The sequence below is a fragment of the Aricia agestis genome, chromosome 13 (assembly GCF_905147365.1).
Source record: "Aricia agestis chromosome 13, ilAriAges1.1, whole genome shotgun sequence".
Taxonomy (NCBI): domain Eukaryota; kingdom Metazoa; phylum Arthropoda; class Insecta; order Lepidoptera; family Lycaenidae; genus Aricia; species Aricia agestis.
The window spans coordinates 2,776,676-2,801,192 of NC_056418.1; the positions used below are offsets into that span (position 1 = coordinate 2,776,676).

At 33.8% G+C, this 24,517-nt stretch overlaps 1 protein-coding gene and 2 long non-coding RNA genes across 8 annotated transcripts; all 3 read right to left on the reverse strand.

The window, feature by feature from the left end:
• Window positions 1–3,536: 3,536 nt before the first annotated feature.
• LOC121733436 lies at window positions 3,537–13,631 on the reverse strand. The gene is made up of 3 exons (XR_006036557.1): window positions 12,889–13,631; window positions 5,724–5,732; window positions 3,537–3,547 (listed from the first exon to the last, which is right to left on the reverse strand). It is a non-coding gene; the product is annotated as an uncharacterized LOC121733436 (long non-coding RNA).
• Window positions 6,034–12,883, reverse strand: LOC121733429 (myb/SANT-like DNA-binding domain-containing protein 3). Of its 5 annotated transcripts, XM_042123691.1 has the most exons (6): window positions 12,762–12,874; window positions 12,479–12,681; window positions 12,296–12,405; window positions 12,216–12,265; window positions 11,337–11,612; window positions 6,034–6,710 (listed from the first exon to the last, which is right to left on the reverse strand). In XM_042123691.1, exons 2-6 carry the CDS (start codon window positions 12,659–12,661, stop codon window positions 6,478–6,480), a joined length of 852 nt encoding a protein of 283 aa, XP_041979625.1. In that variant the 5' UTR covers window positions 12,662–12,681; window positions 12,762–12,874; the 3' UTR covers window positions 6,034–6,477. The 5 variants fall into 5 exon arrangements, with proteins under 5 accessions (XP_041979625.1, XP_041979624.1, XP_041979621.1 ...); XM_042123690.1 differs by having other exon boundaries at window positions 12,216–12,405; window positions 12,814–12,883; XM_042123687.1 differs by having other exon boundaries at window positions 12,216–12,405; window positions 12,762–12,875.
• Window positions 13,632–16,943: 3,312 nt separating the features above from the next.
• On the reverse strand, window positions 16,944–22,888 carry LOC121733433. 2 transcript variants are annotated; one of them, XR_006036554.1, is made up of 7 exons: window positions 22,824–22,888; window positions 22,153–22,368; window positions 21,567–21,618; window positions 21,001–21,066; window positions 18,809–18,883; window positions 18,483–18,545; window positions 16,944–17,097 (listed from the first exon to the last, which is right to left on the reverse strand). It is a non-coding gene; the product is annotated as an uncharacterized LOC121733433 (long non-coding RNA). The 2 variants fall into 2 exon arrangements; XR_006036555.1 differs by lacking the exon at window positions 21,567–21,618.
• Between the last annotated feature and the right edge of the window lie 1,629 nt (window positions 22,889–24,517).

Genomic DNA, 24,517 nt, shown 5'->3' on the forward strand with positions numbered 1-24,517 from the left:
GGATATTCGGTTTCATCAGCGCTCAATGCAAGTAGCTCCAGTGAGTGCTCCAGAGTTGGCTCCGGTCTTAACGCGTCTTTTTTGGCTCAACTATCTATCTCACATAGTTTCGGCTTCTTGAAAGACAGCTTTTTGTGAACACGATACTTAAAAAATGTGGCCGTTCCAATTCTTCCAACAGCAGATCAATCGCTATAATCTCCCTCTTCTCGAAGATGATGGAGTCCATCATCAATAGCCAGCTCATTCGACACTTGGACGCTCAGGGATTACTAAGGCTCGGCTCGGTTCTCTTGGCGTACCTAGCTCATCGTTGACTCAGGCGATTGAAACTGTGGGTATTAGCTGTCAGTTTGGATATCGCGAAGGCCTTTGATCGGGTATGGTACAAGTCACTATTATCCAAGATTCCATCATATGGAGTTCCCAAGAAATTATGCAAGTGGGTCACAAGTTTCTTAGCAGTCGTAGTTGATGGTGAATGCTCTGATACTCCTGTTGATGCTGGTATCCCTCAGGGCTGTGTGCTGTCGCCTACGCTATTCATACAGCATATCAATGACATGTTACAGACCAACGGCATTCATTGCTATGCGGATGATAGTACAGATAATGTGACTTCCCGCATATTTCTCGGGGTGAAATGGGGTAGACGTAACTCAGTCCAATTTAACCGCACCAAAACACAAGTCAGCGCGTTCACCACAAAAAAGTCACCAATGGTATATCCTCGTTTGGGGGAACCACTTTAACAATCTTTCCCAGCATGAAAATTGGCGTAAACATTTCACCAAAAATACTAAAAGAGCTACCAGAAAATGGAATCAAATATCTCATACAATTCCGCGTGTATTTTTAATAAAATTGTCCCCCCAGCAATGGAAAGTAGCAGAGATTATAATATTAATCCCCAAACCCGGAAAAGATCCATCGGATGAAAAATCTCACCTGCCTATAAATATTCTGCCAGTGCTCTCCAAGGTCTTAGAAATACTCTTCCTGAAATGCATGATGCCAGAAATCAGAGCTAGTAAACTGTTACCCGATCACCAATTCGGTTTTCGCCAAGCGCATGGGACTATTGAGTATTGAGCAGGTACACCGACTGGTAGAAGAAGTTCAAAAAGCTTTTGAAAGCAAATCTTACTGTTTTTCTGGATATATCACAGGCCTTCGATCGATTATCGCATCGTGGACTGTTGTGAAAAGTTCGTAAAAAGCCACCCTTAAACTTCAACCTCTTTATAAACGCATACCTCAACAATAGATATTTCTAAGGTAAGTACGGAGATAGTGTCACATGTCTCCATGTAATCGAAGCAGGAGTGCCGCAAGGCAGTATATTGGGCCCTTATCTCTACCTTCTATACACATTTGACCTTCCAAGTACTGATGAAGCTCTGACAGGCACTTACGCAGATGACACAGCAATCCTCGCAGTAGACCAAACAACCCATGGAGCATCGGCAAAATTGCAAAGAACCTTAAACGAAATATCAAAGTGGTTAAAAGATTGGAGGATAAAAGCCAACGAGAATAAATCTGTCCATGTAACTTTCACATTAAGACACGAAACATGTCCAGAAGTAGAACTTAATCGGATAAAAATACCACAGTCAAACGATGTTAGATACCTAGGAATTTATCTCGACAGACGAATAACATGGAGAACACATATATGGAACAAAAGAAAGGCTTAAGCAGCTACGAAAGCTTTACTGGCTGATAGGCCGCAAGTCACAACTATCACTAGAAAATAAACTTATTTTGTATAAAAGCATACTCAAACCCATCTGCACCTATGGGATGCAGTTGTGGGGCACAACCTCCACATCAAACATAGAAATTCTACAACGATTCCAATCTAAAACCCTGCGTTACTGTTAAATAACTGGACTGCGTTAAATAACTGGAGCCCCATATTATGTTACGAATAGCCAAATCCACAATTATCTAAAAATCAAGTATGTAAAAGAGGAAATTAAAGGCTTCCTCCAAAACTATTGTAAAAGGATAAAATCACATCCTAATATATTGGCAAAAATTGAAGAAACTCTACCAAACCAAACATTCAAAAGATTAAAAAGACGAGCCCCACAAGATCTTGGGTGCGTGCCATACAAAGAAGAAATTCAAAACGACTAGTTCAATGTCTAGAAGTCAGATCGCTAGCAGATCTAGCTAGCAGATAATAAAAAAAAAAAAAAAAAAAGAATGTGAAGTTAAAAAAATCAGAAGCAAATCAAAGCAAATCAGATTTTATAGAAGATAGGTATTATATATATAAATAATAAAAAAAATTATAGTTACCTACATATTTTTTATAAAATTTCTTTAACCAGGTACTTATACATCGTCTATTTTAAAAGTAATTTTCGAGGGTCTTCGGCAAATCGATTTATTACGTCTCTGTGTAAGAATCGCTCATATTATCTTTTATAAGTTTTCCAATAAAGAAAGTAGATATTTTTTCTCTAAAAGTACTAGATTTTCGATAAAAGTACAAGATAAGATACTTAGTAGGGACGTCAACATGATCCAGGGGATAAAACTAAAGATTGTATGAAAATTTCAAGTACCTACCTGTTGCTATTATTGATATAGAGCAAAAAAGGCCAAAAAAATCACGTTTGTTGTATGGGAGCCCCCCTTAAATATTAATTTTATTTTGTTTTTGGTATTTGTTTTTATAGTGGCAACGGATATACACAATCTGTGAAAATTTCAACTCTCTAGCTATTACCGTTCTTGAGGTGGTTGTGACTTAAGTATTGAATTTTATCTACCCGCCCTTTTGGGTAGATACGGGTATTTACCGGGTACGTGAGGGTAAATACCGGGTAGATGGGTAAATACCCAGGTACGTGCCCATCTCTACCCCTGATACGTCAAACTTATAACACCCTCTTTTTTGTCGGGGGTTATAAAAAAGCTGACCTTGTATTAGCCGTTCAAATACTTACATTAGTAGTAAAGTGACGTCTGTAACTATAGGTACGTACTTTAAATGTAACAATATTATTTAAAAAATATGTTGGTTGGTTTGACTCTTGATCAGTATGAAGCTGTATGGTCTATGGAAGTGCGCATATTACAACGATACCGAGTCAGCTATAGTCTATTCTCTATAGTAGTACGAGATACGACTGCAGAACTGTGCAGGTATCGAGTACACGCTTAATACCACATTTTTACAAATATTTATGATAAGGAGAACACATTTCTACTGGGTGGCACCCCAGTGGGTAGTACGGAACCCATCGTGCGCGAGTCCGACTCGCACTTGTAAATATAATTGGACTTACGACGACGACTTATATATATATATATATATATATATAAGTCGTCGTCGTAAGTATATATATATATATATATATATATATATATATATATATATATATATATATATATATATATATATATATACTTAAGTATATATATATATAAGTCGTCGTCGTAAGTCCAATTATATTTACAAGTGCGAGTCGGACTCGCGCACGATGGGTTCCGTACTACCCACTGGGGTGCCACCCAGTAGAAATGTGTTCTCCTTATCATAAATATTTGTAAAAATGTGGTATTAAGCGTGTACTCGATACCTGCACAGTTCTGCAGTCGTATCTCGTACTACTATAGAGAATAGACTATAGCTGACTCGGTATCGTTGTAATATGCGCACTTCCATAGACCATACAGCTTCATACTGATCAAGAGTCAAACCAACCAACATATTTTTTAAATAATATTGTTACATTTAAAGTACGTACCTATAGTTACAGACGTCACTTTACTACTAATGTAAGTATTTGAACGGCTAATACAAGGTCAGCTTTTTTTTAACCCCCGACAAAAAAGAGGGTGTTATAAGTTTGACGTATCAGGGCCCCAGGGGCGGATCTTGAATTTGTGGGGCCCTGGGCTAATACTGCTTAAGGGCCCTATAATTACTTAACTAACTGCCATTTTGACAAGAAACTGTTTTCTGTAGTGATGTAGGTATATGTCGGTATTATGTTAAGTACGAAGAAAATAGGAGAACAAAATATTTTATTTATTTATTAAAACATTATTTATTGCAAAATAAATTGACAGGTTATAAATGGTTATGTTATACTTGGTAAATGGTACTAAAATCAAACCACATAGGTGGCAAGACATCCAAACTTCACACCCTTTCCTAACCCGACCTTTATGAAGTTTAACTAAAAAGTTTGATTTAACATAATATGCCCAGCCGCATTGACCCTGAAATGAGTTAAGTACCTACTCAACAGGAACATAACGTAGTAACGTGTATATTCCGTACGCGCTACCTACTGAAAGTCACAAGATTTCTTAAAATAAAAACCCAAATTGTTAAAAATAATTCAAACAAAATTATTAATATAAGTAATAAAAATGTATTTGTAATTAGGTAAGTACATCTGTAATCTGCAAAAGGGATACAATATTAATATGGACCTATTTACTTACATTGAATCTATTTTTTATTTATACATTTTACACAAACCAGTGTGATCTATAACCTAATGGTTTCATAGAAACTAAATAATTACTAGAATATCTAGTCTAGGAAAGCCAACGCTTTATTATCTTTGGAGCGGCCAATGGGGGAACATTATCTAAGGTAGCAATTGAGGCATTTGTACAAAAGCTACCGCCATCAGAATTCTACCAATACCGTCGTAAAAAGAGACAGCAGCATGACAGCAGAACTAATTTTTTTCATCTGTTTGACGTCGATATTTTAATCTCTTAGAAAGATGCTTGTGTAAGTCTATACGTAAACAAATTTTTACACACAGACGTAAATCAATTTCGGTTTCGTTTGACTGCAGACCTCGAGATTGTTGCTCTATGGCCACTATCCCCAACTCGCGGCCCGCCGCGCCGGGACTTTATTTGTGGCCCGCGTGATGTTAAACAATTTTGAAATTCACGCCCATCGGCAAAATAACGTAGTCTACGTGATAGTCATTAAATTTTTTCCACTTTTAAATCGTTAATTTTGAAGAATGTTATTTTTTAACCCTAAAAAAATGTTGACCACTTGGAAACACTGCTCTATGGGTTGTTTTCTTTTTTTTTAATCTCCACCAGACGGCGCGACGATAGACACTTCTAGATTTTCCATTGGTTCCCCATCGATCCGAAATTATCTGCAGGTTGGCATTACTGACTACATATGGGTTGTGTTTCTATAAAGATATCTTAAACCTAGTAGTATAATCAAAACATATCTTAAACCTAGTTTCCGTTAGCACAATATTAACATAAAACTGTAATATGTATTTATACATATCCATATATTACTATGTTTTTTTTGCTTCGTCCCTCTAGTTTAAATTTCAGAGCAGTAAGTATAACCTAAGCGATTAGGCCAGTATACTGGTAACAGTTTAGGAACTGGCTGACATAATATAATACTTGTCAAACTGAAAACTGACAACTCAAACAGTTTTGGCGGGCATGTTACTTTGACACTTCTTCTACTTTTTATTGTTGGTGTGGTTTTTATTATTTTTTTCCAAATTATTGTGTTATTTGGGTTTTTGATGTTCATTATTGGTAAAATATTAGCCATAAAATATCCGTTACCTTGCACAAGTGCAGGTAAGATGTTGTCAAAACTAAAATCTATAATTCCTGGGACATTTGGTGTGAATAACGGTAAATAGGGCTATTTCTTTCGTGAGTTTTAACTAAAACATCGTTGTAATAACTTTATTATACTATTCATTGGAATATTATTGCGTCTTTTTTAAATTGAAATGTATAGTCTGTCAAGAAAGTGAAGAAATTAAAAAGTGGCAACATCGTAGTATCATCTCTTTCAAATCTATCTAAGAAAAAAGGGAAATGACACTTTTTAATTTCTTCACTTTCTTGACGGACTATATCAAGTTTTACATTATTTTGCCCAGTTTTGTAGCAATTCATAATGGTATTACCGATAGTTGTCTACCCATACGCCATTTAGTTACTAAAATGAAAACTGTTTGACAATCAATTTAAAAAAAATAGAAAATGCCTCATTCCGCTAGGTATGTTAACTTTATGTGCCGCTGCCGCTGCCTGACGCGGCAAGTATGTAGAGGGGTGAGTGTAAACGCACACTCGCGTCGTTACTGCTGCAGAAATATTCACGGCAATAATGCCGGCAGCACAAGGACTGCGCAGTGGCTGATATAAACCATTACACTGCGCCTTCATCTACCACATGGTTCCCACTTCTTGGGTCAGCAGCAGGGCCAGATTTATATTTTTATGAGTAGGTATATAGTATAGACTATAGGCCATTTTGCCACCCCTAGGACGAACTCTGCCGCCATCCTAGGACGCTGCCGTCCATAGGCCATGACCTATACTGCTTATGCATAAATCCAGAGCTGGCCAGCAGTCAGATGTTTCATCACTGTTACATCATTTTATCAAGACTCTTCAATTTATGTGGTCAATATTTAAACCATGCACGGCCTACGAGAAACTACTATCACTATTATCTTCGTCCAAGTACTCAACTTTCAAAGCGTCCTCCATGTTATCTTCCACATACATTATATTCTGGTGTATATTCATTTTTCTGACTTCTTGGAGTGTCTGCAATATTCTCATCTTGGCAGCAAGCTTCTGGTCGTCGTTCATCTGTTTCAAAGTCGGTACTAGAGATAACGCGAAGTGTTTGTCCCCGTCTATTTCTTCATGAAAAGCTGCAAAATAATATAAATGTATTACTCCAGTGATACTCGATCTTGTAAGCTATTGCACAGCTTTTATTAGGGGGCTTCGAACGCGGCGACCGAATCAAAAAACGAGGGAAAACTAAAGTGCAAAAACAGCTGTCTTATCATCTGCCGATATTATTCAATTTCAAGATGTCCCTAAGTCCACTTACGGATTTTATGCACTATCAACACTGCTGAATCAGCTAGTCATTGTCTATGGGTCTGTATTACAAAAATATTTCTAAACCATTCCTAAGTATGTTTTTTGCTAAGCATTGAAAAACCTAAGTCCATTTACTGGAGTTCCAAAAGATCCTGAGTCCAAAAAGGCCCTCAGTCCACGTCTTTGAATATTGTTGTTTATTGAGGACAGAAGAAAATTAAGAAGATAAAAAAAGTAGAAAAAGGAGAAGACTTTATTTTTTTATTTGAGTGTTTTTATAAGAAAAAATAGTGTTTATTGAAGGACAGAATTTCATTAAATTTTAGGGTATGCCTCCGCTGCCGGCGCCGGTTGCCGACAAGGATGCCGGTGTTGGTTTCTGAACTGACTTAGGGTCTTTTTGGACTTAAAACTTTTTCAACTCCAGTAAATAGACTTAGGGGCCCCCATTCACGGCAGGCCTATCCGTCGTATCCTCGATAAGCTGGCTATCTAACACTGAAAGATTTTTTCAAATCGGACCAGTAGTTCCTGAGATTAGCGCGTTCAAACAAACAAACTCTTCCGCTTTATAATATTAATTATAAACGTCAGTTTGCAACTGAATTCATTGAATTATAAAAATCTCTGCTCGCTCTGTGGAAGATCAAATCGAAAGATTATTCTGACAGGAATAGAAAAAATCGCATATGAAAAAAAAAATTTATGCATTATCAATTTTGTCACTAGCAAACACTGGGAAAATTAAAGCAGAAGAAATAGTTCTTCATTGAGAAACATTGTTTATACGCCGACGATCTCGGCAAGAATGTGGCTTGCGCATGCATGTGGTAGATAAGTCAGTCTTACATCTTTTCATGCGAGAAGCATGCGCTAGCAAAACTGTATTCAAGCATGCACATGTGGTAGGTGCCTTAATATCATGACACAATCTATCAAAAAAGAGTTGTACAAAATAATATAAAAAAGGTTTTAAAAAAGAAGTCTAGTTATGTACCAATGATATTCTACTTATTATACAGACTAGCTATTTGACCGAGCTTTGCTCGGTATTCGATAAAAAAACTAATAAAATGACATTTTCTAAAAATGATTCCTAGCTAGATCGATTTATCGCCCCCAAAACCCAAATTTCATGAAAATCGTTGGAGCCGATTCCGAGATTCCAATTATATATTTATATACAAGAATTGCTCGTTTAAAGATATAAGATAGTTTACGTCCATACTATTTTTCGGCTTAAATCCGAACAATTTTCAAATTCAAAATTGCAAACATTGACAAATTTGACAGATAAGCGAAACAAAAGATACCAAAAACCATTTACATTAAAAGAGACAGTTCTATTTTTAAACGTCGAATCGTATGGCTGTCTCTTTCTTCACCTGAGCTATGACGAAAATTCGATTTTTTCCAGATTGTTCGAAAAAATAATTGAAAATGTAAACAATCGAGGTATTTAATGCAATCAAGACATGTGGTAAGAGATTCCATGTGTTTTGTTTACTTTCGAGTCATAATTGGTACATTTTCGATACACGCACGACGTCATTTTCAATTTATTTAGGTAAGACAAGACGTGGCACGTTCGTGACTGCGCTCGATGCAGAGTAAACAACAGGCGGCCCAATTGGGCCGTATTTAAATCGTCACAACGCGCGCGGTAGTAACATATCTGCTTTAAGTTTTTCATCATTGTTATGTACACTTCAAAACACGCGTCTGACAATTTGTCGTGCATGTTTCGCTTTGCCGACGCGAACATTTCGCGTCGCGGTCGCGTAGGTGTGCACGGCGCCATAAGATTACATGGGCAGCGTCCGCCGCGCGATAGACGCTACCGCTTCGCAGTCGCTTTGGTCGTGTAGGTTTGGCCTAAGCTTAACGCAATTAAAAAGTGTTAGGTGTTGGTCTAGGACTATTCAGCTTGTAAAAATGGCAAAATTGGATAAAATAAAAGGTAAGTTTGTTTCGTAATTTAAGCAGTGGTTGTCATCTTTTAAAATTTGGTTATTATTACTCTCCAAACTCTTTATGTTAGTTTTTACTGTGTCAGAGATGGCGTTTGAAAAGAAATCCAAGAAATAGAAAATATGACATGAGTGACAACTAATAAAATACATGAAAAATCGAATACAAAATAATAATATCATGTTTGTTTCCTTGGAAAATTATTTTTTTCATTTTTATTATCCTATTCCCGATGAAGACAAATCCGAAAACACAAAAATCATAAAAATCTGTTCAGCCGTTCTTCAGTTATAATGAATGTATAATTAACTTCAGGTATAATTAACTAACACGACTTTCTTTTATAATATATAGATTCTAATGAAACTAGTTTATTGTATATTAGTTCCATATCACATACATACTTGTGATTATGGTAGTCCTGGATGCTATTAAATGTTGACGTCGTTTTCTAACATATACATATTTACAGTTTGAGGATGTATGTCCGGGAACTCACCTAGTGAGTTCAAGACTTTGCAGAACATTTTTTTCCTTTCAAAAATAAACGGGATCTCCACGCCCGGCCCACCGCATAAATCTTTAGTTTAGCATAATATATTTAGTGCTTAAAATTATACCTATAATTTTAAGCAGAAAATACGGATGCATTTTGGAAATATTAGTAAAAACACTGAACTCACCAGGTGAGTCGTCGGCACTGGAATCAAATTTATGTGGACTCTCCAGGTGAGTCGGTGGCACTGAATGTATTAAATTAATCAAGTCTTTTAAAGTGATTTTGCATCCTGTTTGTTGTTGAATATGATCTAATACTATTTTTTTGTTGGCACCTGCTTTTAAACATTCTTCAGCCAGTTCATTAACAGTTTTAGGCAATTTTAATCTTTGCTGAGAAAGAGAGTCAAAATAAGACTTGGATGTTTCATGATTATGTTTTTCGTTCAATTCCACTACCTTAAGTGTCTTTTGAGAAGGACTTAAGCGAAGGAAAATCGTTGCTCCACAGTCCTGTTTTAAAGTCGTGCACTTTCTTGATGAATGGTCATTTTTCGATTTAAAAGGTCTACCTCCTTTTACACACGCCAATCGTATGTAATAGTACTTAAGGCTCTCATTTATTTTGTCGACAGTGCCAGGAAATCTTCTTTTTTGATTTGCTATTGTTCTAGCATCTCGAATCCAGTATTCGTTAGAAACACTCTTTTTATACTTATTTAAAGCCTCTTCAAACTCTTCATATGAAGAATATTCGTCACCGACTTTCATTTTTTTGTTAAATTAAACCATACCGTGACGATAAACTTAAGATAACAATTACCGTAAACCAAATAAGAAAAATACAATAAACAACAAACACAGCACAACACAAACTTTAAAATGACAGTACCTAGTAATAGTAACTGACTCCTGTCAGATTTCAACACATGACAGTTGACACTGTAATTTTTTTTCTTATTATGGCGCCGGCAGCCGTTGTTTATATCTCGGCTGCCGGCAGTATACATAGGTACCGCCGGCTCCCAAAAATATCAGTAATGGGAACCGGCGGTAAGTATACTGTGGACTGCCGGCAGCCGAGATATAAAACAACGGCTGCCGGCACTGGTACTCAAAATGGGAACCGATGAAAATGCGTGAAACGCTGGGTTCCAGACTCCAGTGCCGATAAACAAATTTTAAAAAGATAGGTGTGGATATTTTAGTTTTTTGTGATGCATTTTGATCTAATGCTATGCTACCAAAAAGTAAGATTTTGCAACACAGTATACCACGGTTCCGAAGGTGCTGTGCTGAACAGAACTTCGGACTCCTATACATGTTTGAGAGTTTCAGCGTTGTTTAAGGAAACAAAGGTAATATTATGCTTCTATGCAGATCACATTAAACATTAGGTAATCATCAATCATCATCATCATCATCACTACCATTAAAATATGCATCCTCACATTATGACCTTAGTCCTTATTTGGTACTTTTCATAAATGTTTGTTTTCATAATGTATTTATACCCCAAAATATTTTGTATTAAAAACCTTAGTCCGGCATAAAGTCCCTAAATCCAAATTAAGAGTCCTTAAGTCAAATAACTTTGTACCAGATCATTTTTTTTCAATAATTTTCTTTAATACTATTAATTTGATTTGTAATAAGCGTTCGAACAAAGCGTTCAGAAATTAAAATTAGAACTACAGTTATATTTTTTCTATAATTCTTGATTCTAAGATATAAGGTGTTGTTTTGAGAAGCAAACTAAATGTTTGCCCCTTGATATTGCAAATCCTTAAAAACGGACTTAGGGACATCTTGAAATTGGCCATTCAAATAAGCCAATCACGTAGGTAATAAAAAAATACTTAATAAGAAAATCTTAGGTTAAGTAAGATCTCATAACTCATTGATGTTTTATAAAAAAAATATGAATTGAACTAAGCATAAAGATTAAACCAACCACTAAGCATAAAGATTAAACCAACCATTACTACTCTGTGGGGCTTTTTGTTTGTTCACTGATGCCTCTTGCATTAATCTTCTTTTTGGTCTTAGATTGTCTCTCCTGCTTTCTTCTTTATCCAAAGTCTTTTCTAGAAGTTCTTTTATACCTTTTAAATAAGTAAATGTTTCATTATTTTCATGTTCCTCCTGTTTTTTGTCATTGACCACTTGAGGCTCAACAGTGTGGTTTGCTCGGATAGGGTATTCTGATTGAGGGGAGGACGGCCTAGAAGTTTCGGAACTGAATGATTTTTTTGCTGCAAAAATTGAATTCAAATTATTTATTGTTTATATTTTGTCTGAATATTAAAGACACTGATAGATATAAGAAGAGAAATACAAAAACAACTATAAATGAAAAGCCAAAATCATGGCAAAGCATGCAGTGCAGTTACACATCACAATATTTTGTCATGGCACCCTACTCTACCTAGCTAGGCCCCATACCATACCCCTCGGCACGCCCATGTAAATAAACACCTTACAGAGGTTAAGCAGGTGATGAATGATAATTTCCAAATATTTAATAGCTGTCTGCTTTACATAATTTATATTAAAATTTAATTTCATATTTGTCATTCGGATAATGATGGAGGAATCAGCTCACGATGCCCCTCTTGCCTTTCTACGGTGCACCAGCACACACGCACACTTTAAGAACCCCTAGTGTAACTAATTATTTAAATATACAAAATTGCATACAGAAATCAACAATTTTTAGGGGGGCTCTTGCAGAATGTGCTTTAGTTGGTCGTGTGTCACAGTCCTACACTAGTGGACATTACTTGAACATTATGAAATTCAGGGTGAATAATAATTGACACAGTTTAAATTAAATATCTAAAAAAAAGATAACCAACCTAAAGTGTCCGAGTCAATGGCACTCTCTACATCAGCGATGATGCTACTACACAGATTACTAGTATATATTGTGCTACTAGTAGATGGACCACCCCCTACAGCCATAAGGTTTTGTCTTTTTTTGTTGTGTGCCTCTCTTTGCCGCTGCTTTAAATTCATCCACAGCCGTCTTAATTGTCTGCTTGTGACCTGAAAGAATATTTATAATTTATAATATCTAACGGTTTTGTGGAAATTTTAATAAGATAAAAAAAATATTTACTAGGAAAGATGTGTGTGGACTGGCATTATATGCTAACGTTATTGCCTCCCATGCTTCATTTTTTCGCTGTAAAGTCCTCGTATCCGTCTCTTTATTTTCGATAATATTGGTGTATAATTTTAAAATCTCTAAAAAACATTTTTTCTCCTGAAAACTAAATATTTTTTTCTTTTGAATTGACATACTTGATACTTCTTGTTGACCTAAAAAAATAAAAATATGGTTTAACCACAGATTTAACTAGATTCAATTAACTTAGCACACACATTATATTGCTACACACGGCACTCGTTAAAAGTAAAACGTTTCTTTTGCTGTTTGCAGTTTTGCACTACCTATTTCTCTGTGACCTAGGTCTACAAATATATTATACTAGTAATCTGTGGACCTAGGTATTTATCAGCGACCACATAGCCCACAGATTACTAGTATATATTTGTAGACAGATAAGCGTCTTAGAAGAGTTTGACGGCTCACGAATTGACATTTGATGCGACAGCTAGCGCCATCTTAAATAGGGGCGATAAAACTCTACAGGTGTGTATGTGTGCGTTTATGTTTGCATGTGTGTATTAGGATATTATGGGGATAGGATATCCTTGTCAGATTTTTATGTTTCAATTACCTTGAATTTGTAAAAACTGAGTTTGTTAAGTTTAGTTCACATAACAATACACAATTTTCACAAAAACAAAGTCTTTGAAACATAAAAATCCGACACTATAAAACAAATAAAAACAAAATTTTGACGAATATGATTATTTATTGTTTTTGGTCAATATAAAGTCCCTGCCACCGGTTCGCTGACCCACCCACCGAGAAGAACCGGCGTAAGAAACTCGACGAGTCTATTTTTTTAAACAAACAATGCTAGAATACATAGTTACATCATAAACACTGTGTTTAGATACAATTGAATTCGTAAAATAAAAGTTAAAACATTTTGTTATGCATCAATCAATCAAAACTAATTAATTTACATTCAATTGAAATTAAACTGAGTTTACAATGTTACATTCATAACACTATTCAATCAAGTGTTTTAAAATAGTTACAAAATTTATAATAACGGGTTTTTTGTTAATCAAGCTCAATCCATAATTTACTGCTAAGATTTAGAAAAATATATATTACGTTATACATGTTTGTATAACAATTGATAATAAATAGTCTGAAGGTTTTTTAACAATCTACCTACAGTTTGCATTTTTTCCGTAAAACATTTTGTTATGCATCACTCAATCAAAACTTATTATTCACATTCAATTGAAATTAAACTGAGTTTACAACGTTACATTCATAACACTTTTCAATAAAGTGTTTTGAAATAGTTACAGAAATATTATAATTATTCATAATAACGAGTTTTTTGTTAATCTAGCTCAATCCATAATTTACTGCTAAGATTTAGAAAAATATATATTACGTTATACATGTTTGTATAACAATTGATAATAAATAGTCTGAAGATTTTTTAACAATCTACCTACAGTTTGCATTTTTTCCGTAAAACATTTTGTTATGCATCACTCAATCAAAACTTATTATTCACATTCAATTGAAATTAAACTGAGTTTACAACGTTACATTCATAACACTATTCAATAAAGTGTTTTGAAATAGTTACAGAAATATTATAATTATTCATAATAACGAGTTTTTTGTTAATCTAGCTCAATCCATAATTTACTGCTAAGATTTAGAAAAATATATATTAAGTTATACATGTTTGTACAATTGATAATAAATAGTCTGAAGATTTTTTTAACAAACTGTAGATATACAGTTTGCATTTTTTCCGTTTGACTTTGTTAATGAAGAATATTACGAATAAACTTATTATTTATATTCAATTGAAATTAAACTGAGTTTACAACGTTACATTCATAACACAATTTAATTAAGTGTTTCAAAATAGTTACAAAAATGTTTTAATTATTCATAATAACGGGTTTTTGTTAATCTTAGACTAGCACGAGTCGGCGCATGAGTACCGAAAACTATTCCACCTCAATTTTTTTATGCGATCCTCTTCAAATTGCCCTCCTGATGATATAAATGCATGTTGCCAGGGCGCAACCCGGTGCCATATTGTTTAAACAAACATTGTTTAAACAATTGCAAGGAATTGTTATTTTTCAACCGAACAAATTAATATTCTTTATTATAATAAATATTCTTTATTGAAATACCAATAAAAAAGGTCCTATGACTTTTTACGATAAAGTTAATATTTTTAAAGATACGAATTTTTAAAGGTTCGAAAAACCTCAAATTTGGGTACTTTCGACCGATGAAAAATATATTTAAAAAAATAATAATGTCAAAGTAACATTTTTTTTTAAATTCTGTATACAATAGTCAATAACATTGTTAATAGAGATTTCAAAAAATTTCATTGTTTATATCTTTTTTTTTATCTTAGCAAAAGTAGACAAAAATTGTGTTTTTGTACAATTACTCCCTTAAACAATTACTTTATTTTAATTTTATTATTAATTATTAAAGTACAAATATAATTAAAGATTTGATGAAAATTTCAAGTGCCTAACTGATACTATTATTGATTACGAGCAAAAAAGGCCAAAAAAATCACGTTTCTTGTATGGGAGCCTCCCTTAAATGATATACTTTATTTTATTTTTAGTATTTGTAGTTATAGCGGCAACAGATATACACAATCTGTGAAAATTTCAGAAGTCTTAATAATAGGGTTTACTACGATTTCGTTGTCTGTCCGTCTGCCTGTTTGTCTATATGTCTCCAGGCTGTATCTGAAGAACCGCTATATCTAGACTTCTGACATTTTTACAGATTGTGTATTTCTATTGCCGCTATAAGAAAAAACACTAGAAATAAAATAAAGTCAATATTTAGGGGGGCTCCCATACAAGAAACGTGATTTTTTTGGCCTTTTTTGCTCGTAATCAATAATAGTAACAGCGAGGCACTTGAAAATTTCACGAAATCCTTAATTATATTTGTAATTTAATAATCTATAATATAAAAATGAGTCGCTGAAGTCGTGTTGCTAAGCGCAAAACTCGAGAACGGTTGGACCGATTTCGCTAATTCTTTTTTTTAAATATTCCTTGAAGTACGAGGATGGTTCTTACGGAGAGAAAAATTCTAAAAAAAAATTAAAATTTTCTGAAAAAGGCTAAAAACAACACTTTTATATATAAAATGGATTTTCAATTGTGTTAGTAACGCTAAAACTCGAAAACGGCTGAACGGATTGGGCTAACTTTAGTCTTAAAATATTCGTAGATGTCCAGGGAAGGTGACACGAAGTTCACCGGGACAGCTAGTTAATAATAAAATTAAAATAATGTAACTGTAAAAGCCCTTAAGGCTCCCATACAAAAAAACACAATTTTTTGTCTACTTTTGCTAAGATAAAAAAATATATAAACAATGAAATTTTTTGAAATCTCTATTAACAATATTATTAACTATTTAAAAAAAAAATTTAAAAAAATATATTACTTTGGCCTTTTTTTTTGCTTTAATACATTTTTCATCGGTCGAAAGTACCCAAATTTGAGGTTTTTCGAACCTTTTAAAATTCATATCTTTAAAAATATTAACTTTATCGTAAAAAGTCATAGAACCTTTTTTATTGGTATTTCAATAAAAAATATAAAAAAATTTGTTCGGTTGAAAAATAACAATTCCTTGCAATTGTTTAAACAATGTTTGTTTAAACAACATGCATTTATATCATCAGGAGGGCAATTTGAAGAGGATCGCATAAAAAAATTGAGGTGGAATAGTTTTCGGTACTCATGCGCCGACTCGTCCTAGTCTTATCTAGCTCAATCCTTAATTTACTGCTAAGATTTAGAAAAATATAAATGTTATACATGTTTGTACAATTGATGATTGTATTATTGTAATATTCTTCATATTATTAAGAATAATAAAAACTAAGGAAACGTAACACCCACACTTCAACCGTTTTGAATTCAGTTCCTTTTCGCACACTAAAATATGACAATAGCATCATGCATGTATTCGGTACTAATTTTGTAGACTCATGGATTTTTAGGGTTCTTTTACTAAGACTTCGATGTCTGTCCGTCCGTCTGTCTGTTTCCAGGCTGTAACTCAAGAACCGCTATAGGTACTTTTGAAATTTTCACAGATTGTGTATTTCGGTTGCCGCTATAACAACAAATACTTAAAAAAAATACTTAAGAGTGTCTCCCATACAAGAAACGTGATTTTTTCGGCCTTTTTTGCTCTATATCAAAAATGGCAACAGGTAGGCACATTATATTTTCACGAAGGCCCTTATTGTATGTCTACGGCAATAATTAATTAAAATAAAATAAAAATTTAAGGGAAATTTAAAAATTCCCATACAAAAAACACAATTTTGGCCTATTTTTGCTCTCTAACGGTACCGAACCCTTCGTGCGCGAGTCCAACTCGCACTTGGCCGAATATTTTGACAGTCACGCTTCCTTAGGTTTTATTATCTGTAAGAATAATATATTCTATTCAGTAGCGTATTTGATGCGTAGGTCCGCTTCGGCGTTGTCATCCTTTCTCCAAATCAATATTCATCTCCTCCCATATCAAAACTGTTGGTTTCGTTTTCTTGATGCATGTCACTGTAAAATTAAAATGATTTATTTTAACGTACTGTTAGTTATTTTTTAGGGTCTAGATAAGGTATTATTCAAAAAACAAATATTAATTTGTTTTTTAAATACCTTTTCTAGACCCTAGAAAATAACTTCAAAAATTATTTTAATCGCCAAATCTCACGGAACACATCGTTTGCGTCTGACCCGCACTTGGTAGATTTTTTTTTATTTATGCCCTAGAGCCTAGACGATATAGTCTAAGCGATAAGTTGAGAATGGCGAAATATAGAGATAAGGGTCCTAAAACTACGTGCGATAGCTCATTAGATTCGGGAAGACGTCTTGAAAAATGTATCGGAAGCGTGTATTAGCACACAAAAAATTGCAAAAGTTATAAGCAAATTAGGTTGCAAAAAAAGGTATTAGGATTTTTGTTAGAAACACCGAAACTATTAACATTTAAGAAATTTAAAAAAAAAGGATTCTTTAAGAGGAGGAAATTTCCATAAAAAGACTCTCAACTCCCGGAATTCTATCTCTAGTATTTATAATTTTAATTTAACGCTGAAAGTAGGCCGCGCGGCATTTTTAGGTAGCGCGCGCGGCTTCAAAACCGAGCACGTCACACTAATTATTTTTTTAAGGTATTATATATTAATTTAAAATTAAAAAAAAAACTTATGGTGTATTCCGAACACTTCAAAGAATTCGCTCCCGTTGGAAATTTAACTTAAAGTTAATTTTTCAACAAATTAGACAAATGTTAACTAACGAAATTTTTTCGAACTTCCGTCCTCATTGTACATTAAAAAAAAAATGTTTAAATAATTTTCGTAAAAATTGTTCACTTCGTGGAGCCCTTGATATAAACATACTTAACAAGATCACGCCATTAAAGTTTAAAAATGTTTAATACTTTGTATATATTTTTTTTAACTTGAACAAAAAACTAGAAATCAAAGTAATATTGTCAAAAAAAAATTGTTTAATTTATTATCACATAATTGTTTTTATATCAATGAAAGACATGTATTAACTAAAAAAAAAATTTTTCCGCCATTTGTTTATAAAAAAATTATAAACAAATGGACTATTTAGATGCTTTTAAAAATTTTTAAAAGCATCAAAGTAGTGAGCGTATACCCTCTTAAAAGGCCGGCAACGCACCTGCAGCTCTTCTGATGTTGCGAGTGTCCATGGGCGACGGTAGTTGTTTACCATCAGGTGACCCGTTTACTCGTTTGCCCCCTTATTTAATAATAATTAAAAAAAAAAAAACGTTTTTTTCGGCCTTTTTTGTTCCCAGAACCTTTTACACTAACTATCACCGGGACATCGCTAAGGCGAGTTACTTAGAGTTGCACTTCAGTGCAAGCACTATAAAAATATTAAATAGTAAAAATACTTACCAGAAGCACAATAAACTCCTACATAGGGTATAGATTCTTCATGTATTAGTCCACCCCAAGTACCTATAAATAATATCATGAAAATCTGTATACATATTTTATTCTTTTTATATATTCATTTAAAAAGTCAACCATTTTCAGGGTGGATGTTTAAAATTCCTTCTATAGCGGATGGCCACATATTTAGGTAACACATATGAAAATAGATGTTTTTAGATCTAATGATTTGTCATGTGTGTTGATACACCTGACGTCAATAGCACATTAATGTTTTATTATACTATTGTGTTATACAATAACTTCTAATATAAAGACAAGTTACTTACAACTTGTACTTGAAGCAACCTTAACTTCTATAGGATTTTGTAATACACATCCCGCATCATCAACCACTTGATTTCCTGAAACATTCATAAAATATATTAGGTACTAGCTGTTGCCCGCGACTTCGTCCGCGTGGACTTCAGTTTATAGCGCGCGATGTCAACAAAATTGGTGTCAAAAGCTTTTATAAAAAAACCCTGGTACCCCTTAAATCAATACAGCTGTGCAGTGTGCACGCAATAAGTATTTAATTTTTTTATATTAAACTTTATATTTTATGCCAAATTGTAAAGCTTATTTAGCCCTCCAATTACACAACTTTACCCATAAACTATTTATCATTGATAGGTTTAAGGTTACGTCACTGCACAGATAAAGTACTGAGTTATTTAATACCCTAGAATAGATATAACAATCGAAAAAAATCGAAACTTAAATGTAAGATGATACCACGTCTTATAGAAAGACTTTTGAGCAAGCGTCAGCGCGATGTAGAAGACGCACGGTGCCATCTATTATGAATTGTTGGAACTAACTTAATTTGAACAAATTTACGCATTTTCTATGCCTATGTCCTTTCTCAGGCTTTAGACTATCTGTATACAAAATGTCATTACAATCGGTTCGGTAGTTTTGGCGTTTGGCGTGAAAACGAGACTGACAGACAGACAGACAGACAGACAGAGATACTTTCGCATTTTTAATATTAGTATAGATTATGTGCACACTGCACAGCTGTTTTTGGGTATTTTGATTAATTAAGGGCCGCGCTACACCGGAATGGCAGCGGCGAGGCGAGCACTTTCAGCGCTGCCATTCCGGTGTAGCGCGGCCCTAAGAGGGGTACCACTTACCAGGGTTTTAAAAAGTTTTTAAATTTGACACAAATTTTGTTGACACCGCGCGCTATAAACTGAAGTCCACGCGGACGAAGTCGCGGGCAACAGCTAGTTATGAATAAAAACAATATTATATAGTAAAGTAGGTATGATTAGTTCTGTTACAATAATAAAGTAAAAAATAAAACGCCATCTGTTTTCATATATTAGAATTAAAAATGTTGATTGCATTGATATATTTTCTGGATGGAATATAGGCCAACACGGTACACTCGAACTACTTTATTTTAGAGCGCCTTCTGTTGTCAACTTGTCACATATATTAGAAATGCAGTAGGAGTTCTATAAGATAAGATAGATTGATTATTATTATACCAAGTGATTATATTATTAAACATAATATTCTAACGTATTAAAAACTATAATCAAAAACATACTAATTAATAAGTATGAATAGTTCTATGTTACAATAAAGTAAAAAATAAAACGCCATCTGTTGAATCGTATTAGAACTAAAATGTTCATTGTATCGATATATTTCTGGATTGTTTATAATATTATACATAAATTAATACATTTAAGATTTTTGAAATATTATATTAAAATACACATCCAAGACCCAGGAACATTGAAAACTTTTTGTTCCGCCTGCGGGACTAGAACCCAGGACCCCCGGGATGAGCGCTGGCCACTCGCAATGCGAATTAATTTTCATCGATATTTTCATAGAAATAAGATATTTTCCCACATCAAAATGTAGCCTATGTCCTTTCTCAGACTCTAGAATAACTGTGTACAAAATTTCATTGCAATCGGTTCAGTAGTTTTGGCGTGAAAGCGAGACAGACAGACAGACAGACAGAGATACTTTCGCATTTATAATATTATAGTATGGATAATATGTTGAAGTATTGCCTTTCCTTCGACGACCTCTGTGGCTCAGTTGGTGGGCTATCGGTAGCTCAAGACGGGGGTCGCGGGTTAGAATCCCGCCGACGGAACAAAAATTTTTCAAAGTTCCTGGGTCGTGGATGTGTATTAAATATGTGTATAATATAATAAAAATCTTAAATATATGTATAGTATAAAAGTATTAAATATATTTCCGTTGTCTGGTACCCGTAACACAAGTCCTTCAGGTACTTAGCACGGGGCCAGAGTCAGACTGACGTGGTGTGAAGTGTCCATAGATATTATTACTATTATTCTTTTTATATTCATTTAAAAAGTCAACCATTTTTTTTTAGATCTAATGATTTGTCATGTGTGTCGATACAGCTGACGTTAATAGCACATTTGTTTTATTATACTATTGTGTTATACAATAACTTTTAATATAAAGACTAGTTACTTACTTGAAGCAACCTCAACTTCTATAGGATTTTGTAATACACATCCCGCATCATCAACCACTTGATTTCCTGAAACATTCATAAAATATATTATAATATGTTGAAGTATTGCCTTTCCTTTTCAAAAATTATCTAGGAATCCTGTACTATAATAATAATAGCTCCCAACACCGGTTTCGGTGACGGCGGCCGGTTTCATTGAAACCAGGCCAGCTACGCAGGAGTAATTTTATAGTGCCCTAGTGTGTGCGCAGTACACAAGAGCACTCTCTATTCCTTTACTCTCATAACCCAGTGGGACGGACGACCGACACGACTGGCGAGAGATCAGGCGCAGGACCGACTTTTTACATGCCCATCCGACGCATGGAGCATCTTACTTGTCAGACAATCAGGTGATCAGCCTCCATTGTCCTAACCAAACTTGGAAATAACATGTTTCCAACGCGGGAATCGAACCCACGACCTCCGAGTCAAGAGCCGCGCTCTATACCACTAGACCACGGAGGCGTTAATCCTGTACTATATTGTATAATGTGTACATATTATTACATTACATCACTACCTACTTAAGGTTGGTAAATCAGTGTTTAGTGTAGAGTGCACAGGGAAAATGTGTATCTGTAAAGATGATAATATAATCTTGTGATGAATAAAATTTAACTCACCAAACCATATTCCAATACAAAATTATCTACTTTGTGTGTGTTGTTTTATTATTAAATAATATACGCACATTTGGCTACTATAATTTTAGATCAGTGGTTCTTAACCTTTTAGTCATGATGGGCCATTTCACCAAATGATTGTCTAGCCGTGACCACCCACTGGTTTACCAAAACTAAGGTTTTATTGATAAAGAAAACAAGGACAACTGTATAAATATTAGCACATACATTTTTTTTATTTTGCAAAAATCGAAAAGTTACAGATTTTAATAAAATGTGATTTTTGTGACTGCATAGTCCATACTATTAACTAACTTCTGAATTGTCACATACATATTATTAGAATGGCTTTGCGTAACACTTGGAATGCTTTCAGCGACCACCAGTGGTCCGCAGACCACCGGTTAAGAACCACTGTTTTAGATAATCATAGTAGTTACATTGCATTGCAGGAAATTAATTCTATAACTACTTTTAATGTACTTACCAACTGTGGTAGGCTCACTAGGTAAATGTAGTTTAGGAATCGCTATCTTTGAAGGCGACCCTTCCCGTACTTTCCTTCTGGTTCAAAATGTCTATCGCAAACTCTATACTTGCGATAGCAATTTTCGTTTTTAAATCTGCTTGGGACGACTTCCAACCACTCTTCGTATAGAACTGGATATAACTGGATATTTGGTGACGGTATCTAAGGTTGATCCTAAAAGATAATTGATAATAAATAGAAAATCGTCTGACCACAGCATATGAAATCTGGATTGTATTGTACTACTATGTACTACGTACGTACGTATGTACAACTATATGCCGTATGCGTATCAATATAGTTAAACCTCATAAGAATCCGGTGACGGAAAACGTGTGATATATGATCCCAAAAGATAATAAATAGAAAATAGTCTGACCATACCATAATATTATGAAATCTAGATTGTAGGTTACATTGTACTAATATGTACTACGTAGTATGTACCACTCTATGCGAATAAATATAGTTAAAACACGAAAAAAGCCAGTGATGGTTCTGATTTTATTTACAATAATTGTAACTGATAAATGACTAATTGATAAATAATTACGATAAACTTACAATATTACGAGGCTGCGAGGTTATGCAAATAACTAAGTTCTAATATACGCTACTTTAATACTTACTTTCCTGTGGCGAACCCTCCAAAAATGCAACGACTGCTCATTGTAAATAATTATCTCTGATTTTATTTTATGATTAATAAACAAATTTTGAATAAATTAGAAATCAGTTTCTTGAACGGCAGCCATTTTCGAATGTTGCCAATTATTTTTGTTTATCTGCCCAATTATTACACGAAATGTTGCTAGCGTAGTTAATAATGAATAATAATTATAATGCGCTAAAAATCAAAACTAAACATTATTTATAATTAATTATGCTGATATAAACATAACAAGTAATTTGCTTAACAAACTTAGTTGTTAAGGTGCCCATACACGGGACAATTTGTCGTTCCGATCGATCGTCAAGAAAATCGTCCAATCGATCTTTTGAACGTAAAATCGTTTGCGATATTGCTACACACGTTCAATTTGTCGTTCGATTTTAACATCAAGGAGATAAATCATTACGATAATAATTGTCATGTGTATTTTACCTTTTAACCCATCGATCGTGGAATAACGAGACACAATAGCTTTTCTATTGTTATCGCGGCCGGATGCGGCCGCTTAGGGCTTCATGAATGAATTAAGCAAATTACTTGTTATGTTTATATAGTAAATTTGCCCACTTACACATTTTTTCTGTCAACTGACAGACATCATAATAAAAGAAACTTTAAATAAACTATTATAAGGTTGAAAATTACTTCATTCGACGACTCTTTAAAAAGAAACCCCTTTGAGCTCCCTTATACTTTCTCTTAATTTTATAATAATAATATTATGTAAAATGTAAAAGAATATTCAATTCCTTTACCAAAATTCTGTTTTGGTTTTACGTCAATTTTTTTAAATATATATATATATATATATATATATATATATATATATATATATATATATATATATATATATATATATATATATATATATATATATATATATATATATATATATATATATGAAGAGAAATATATAAATATATATACTTCTCTTAATTTTATATTAAAGTAAAAGAATATTCAATTCCTTTACCAAAATTCTGTTTTGGTTTTACGTCAATTTTTTTTTAGTTTCTTTGCCACTGGCAATTTACAATGTTATGATCAAAGCTCCGGAAAACAATATAAAAAGAAGGAGTAAAAGTTTTGTATCGATTTGTATGTGTGAGTGTGACCTTGAGGGGCACCAATTACATGGTTCTGTCCCCCCCCTGACATAGCCTCTAGACGCCTAATGCAAGGCGAATACTTTCCAAAGAGAATATAATCACTATGTACTTTCGTCTTTCAGACAATATGTAAGACTTAAGGTAAGACCGCACTAGGCGTAACTGAACTGCAGCGGAACTGCGCGACACGACGCGTCATTTTTGGGTATACCTACCGCACTTGAACCGCAGCGGCGCTACAAAAATATATTCAGTATCTAGGCAACCTCTGCTCTGAGCAATCTGAGAAATTAGAAATCATTTGTAATGTTGAAAAATTTTTGGAGAAAAGTTTTGGCCATTTCATTTCCCGTCTACAATAAATGGAGATAATATATAAAACTGATGTTTTATTTTAATTATTCAAGAAAATATATTTTACAAATCTTTCTAGGCTTATTCTTATTATATATGTACAAATAAACTTACATATAACGAGCGCGATAAATAAAACATATTAAATTACGAGTACGATGCCGTCACATCCAAATCGGAAGTACCG

What these genes read in the sequence shown, in the direction of transcription:
- LOC121733429 (XM_042123690.1), bottom strand. Translation starts at nt 12,661, where the DNA reads ATGTCAATTCAAAAGAAAAAAATATTTAGTTTTCAGGAGAAAAAATGT. An exon ending in CATTGACTCGGACACTTTAG is followed by an intron (nt 11,613 to 12,215) that starts GTTGGTTATCTT and finishes CAATTTTTGCAG; the next exon opens with CAAAAAAATCATTCAGTTCC. An exon ending in AGCCCCACAGAGTAGTAATG is followed by an intron (nt 6,711 to 11,336) that starts GTTGGTTTAATC and finishes ATTATTTTGCAG; the next exon opens with CTTTTCATGAAGAAATAGAC.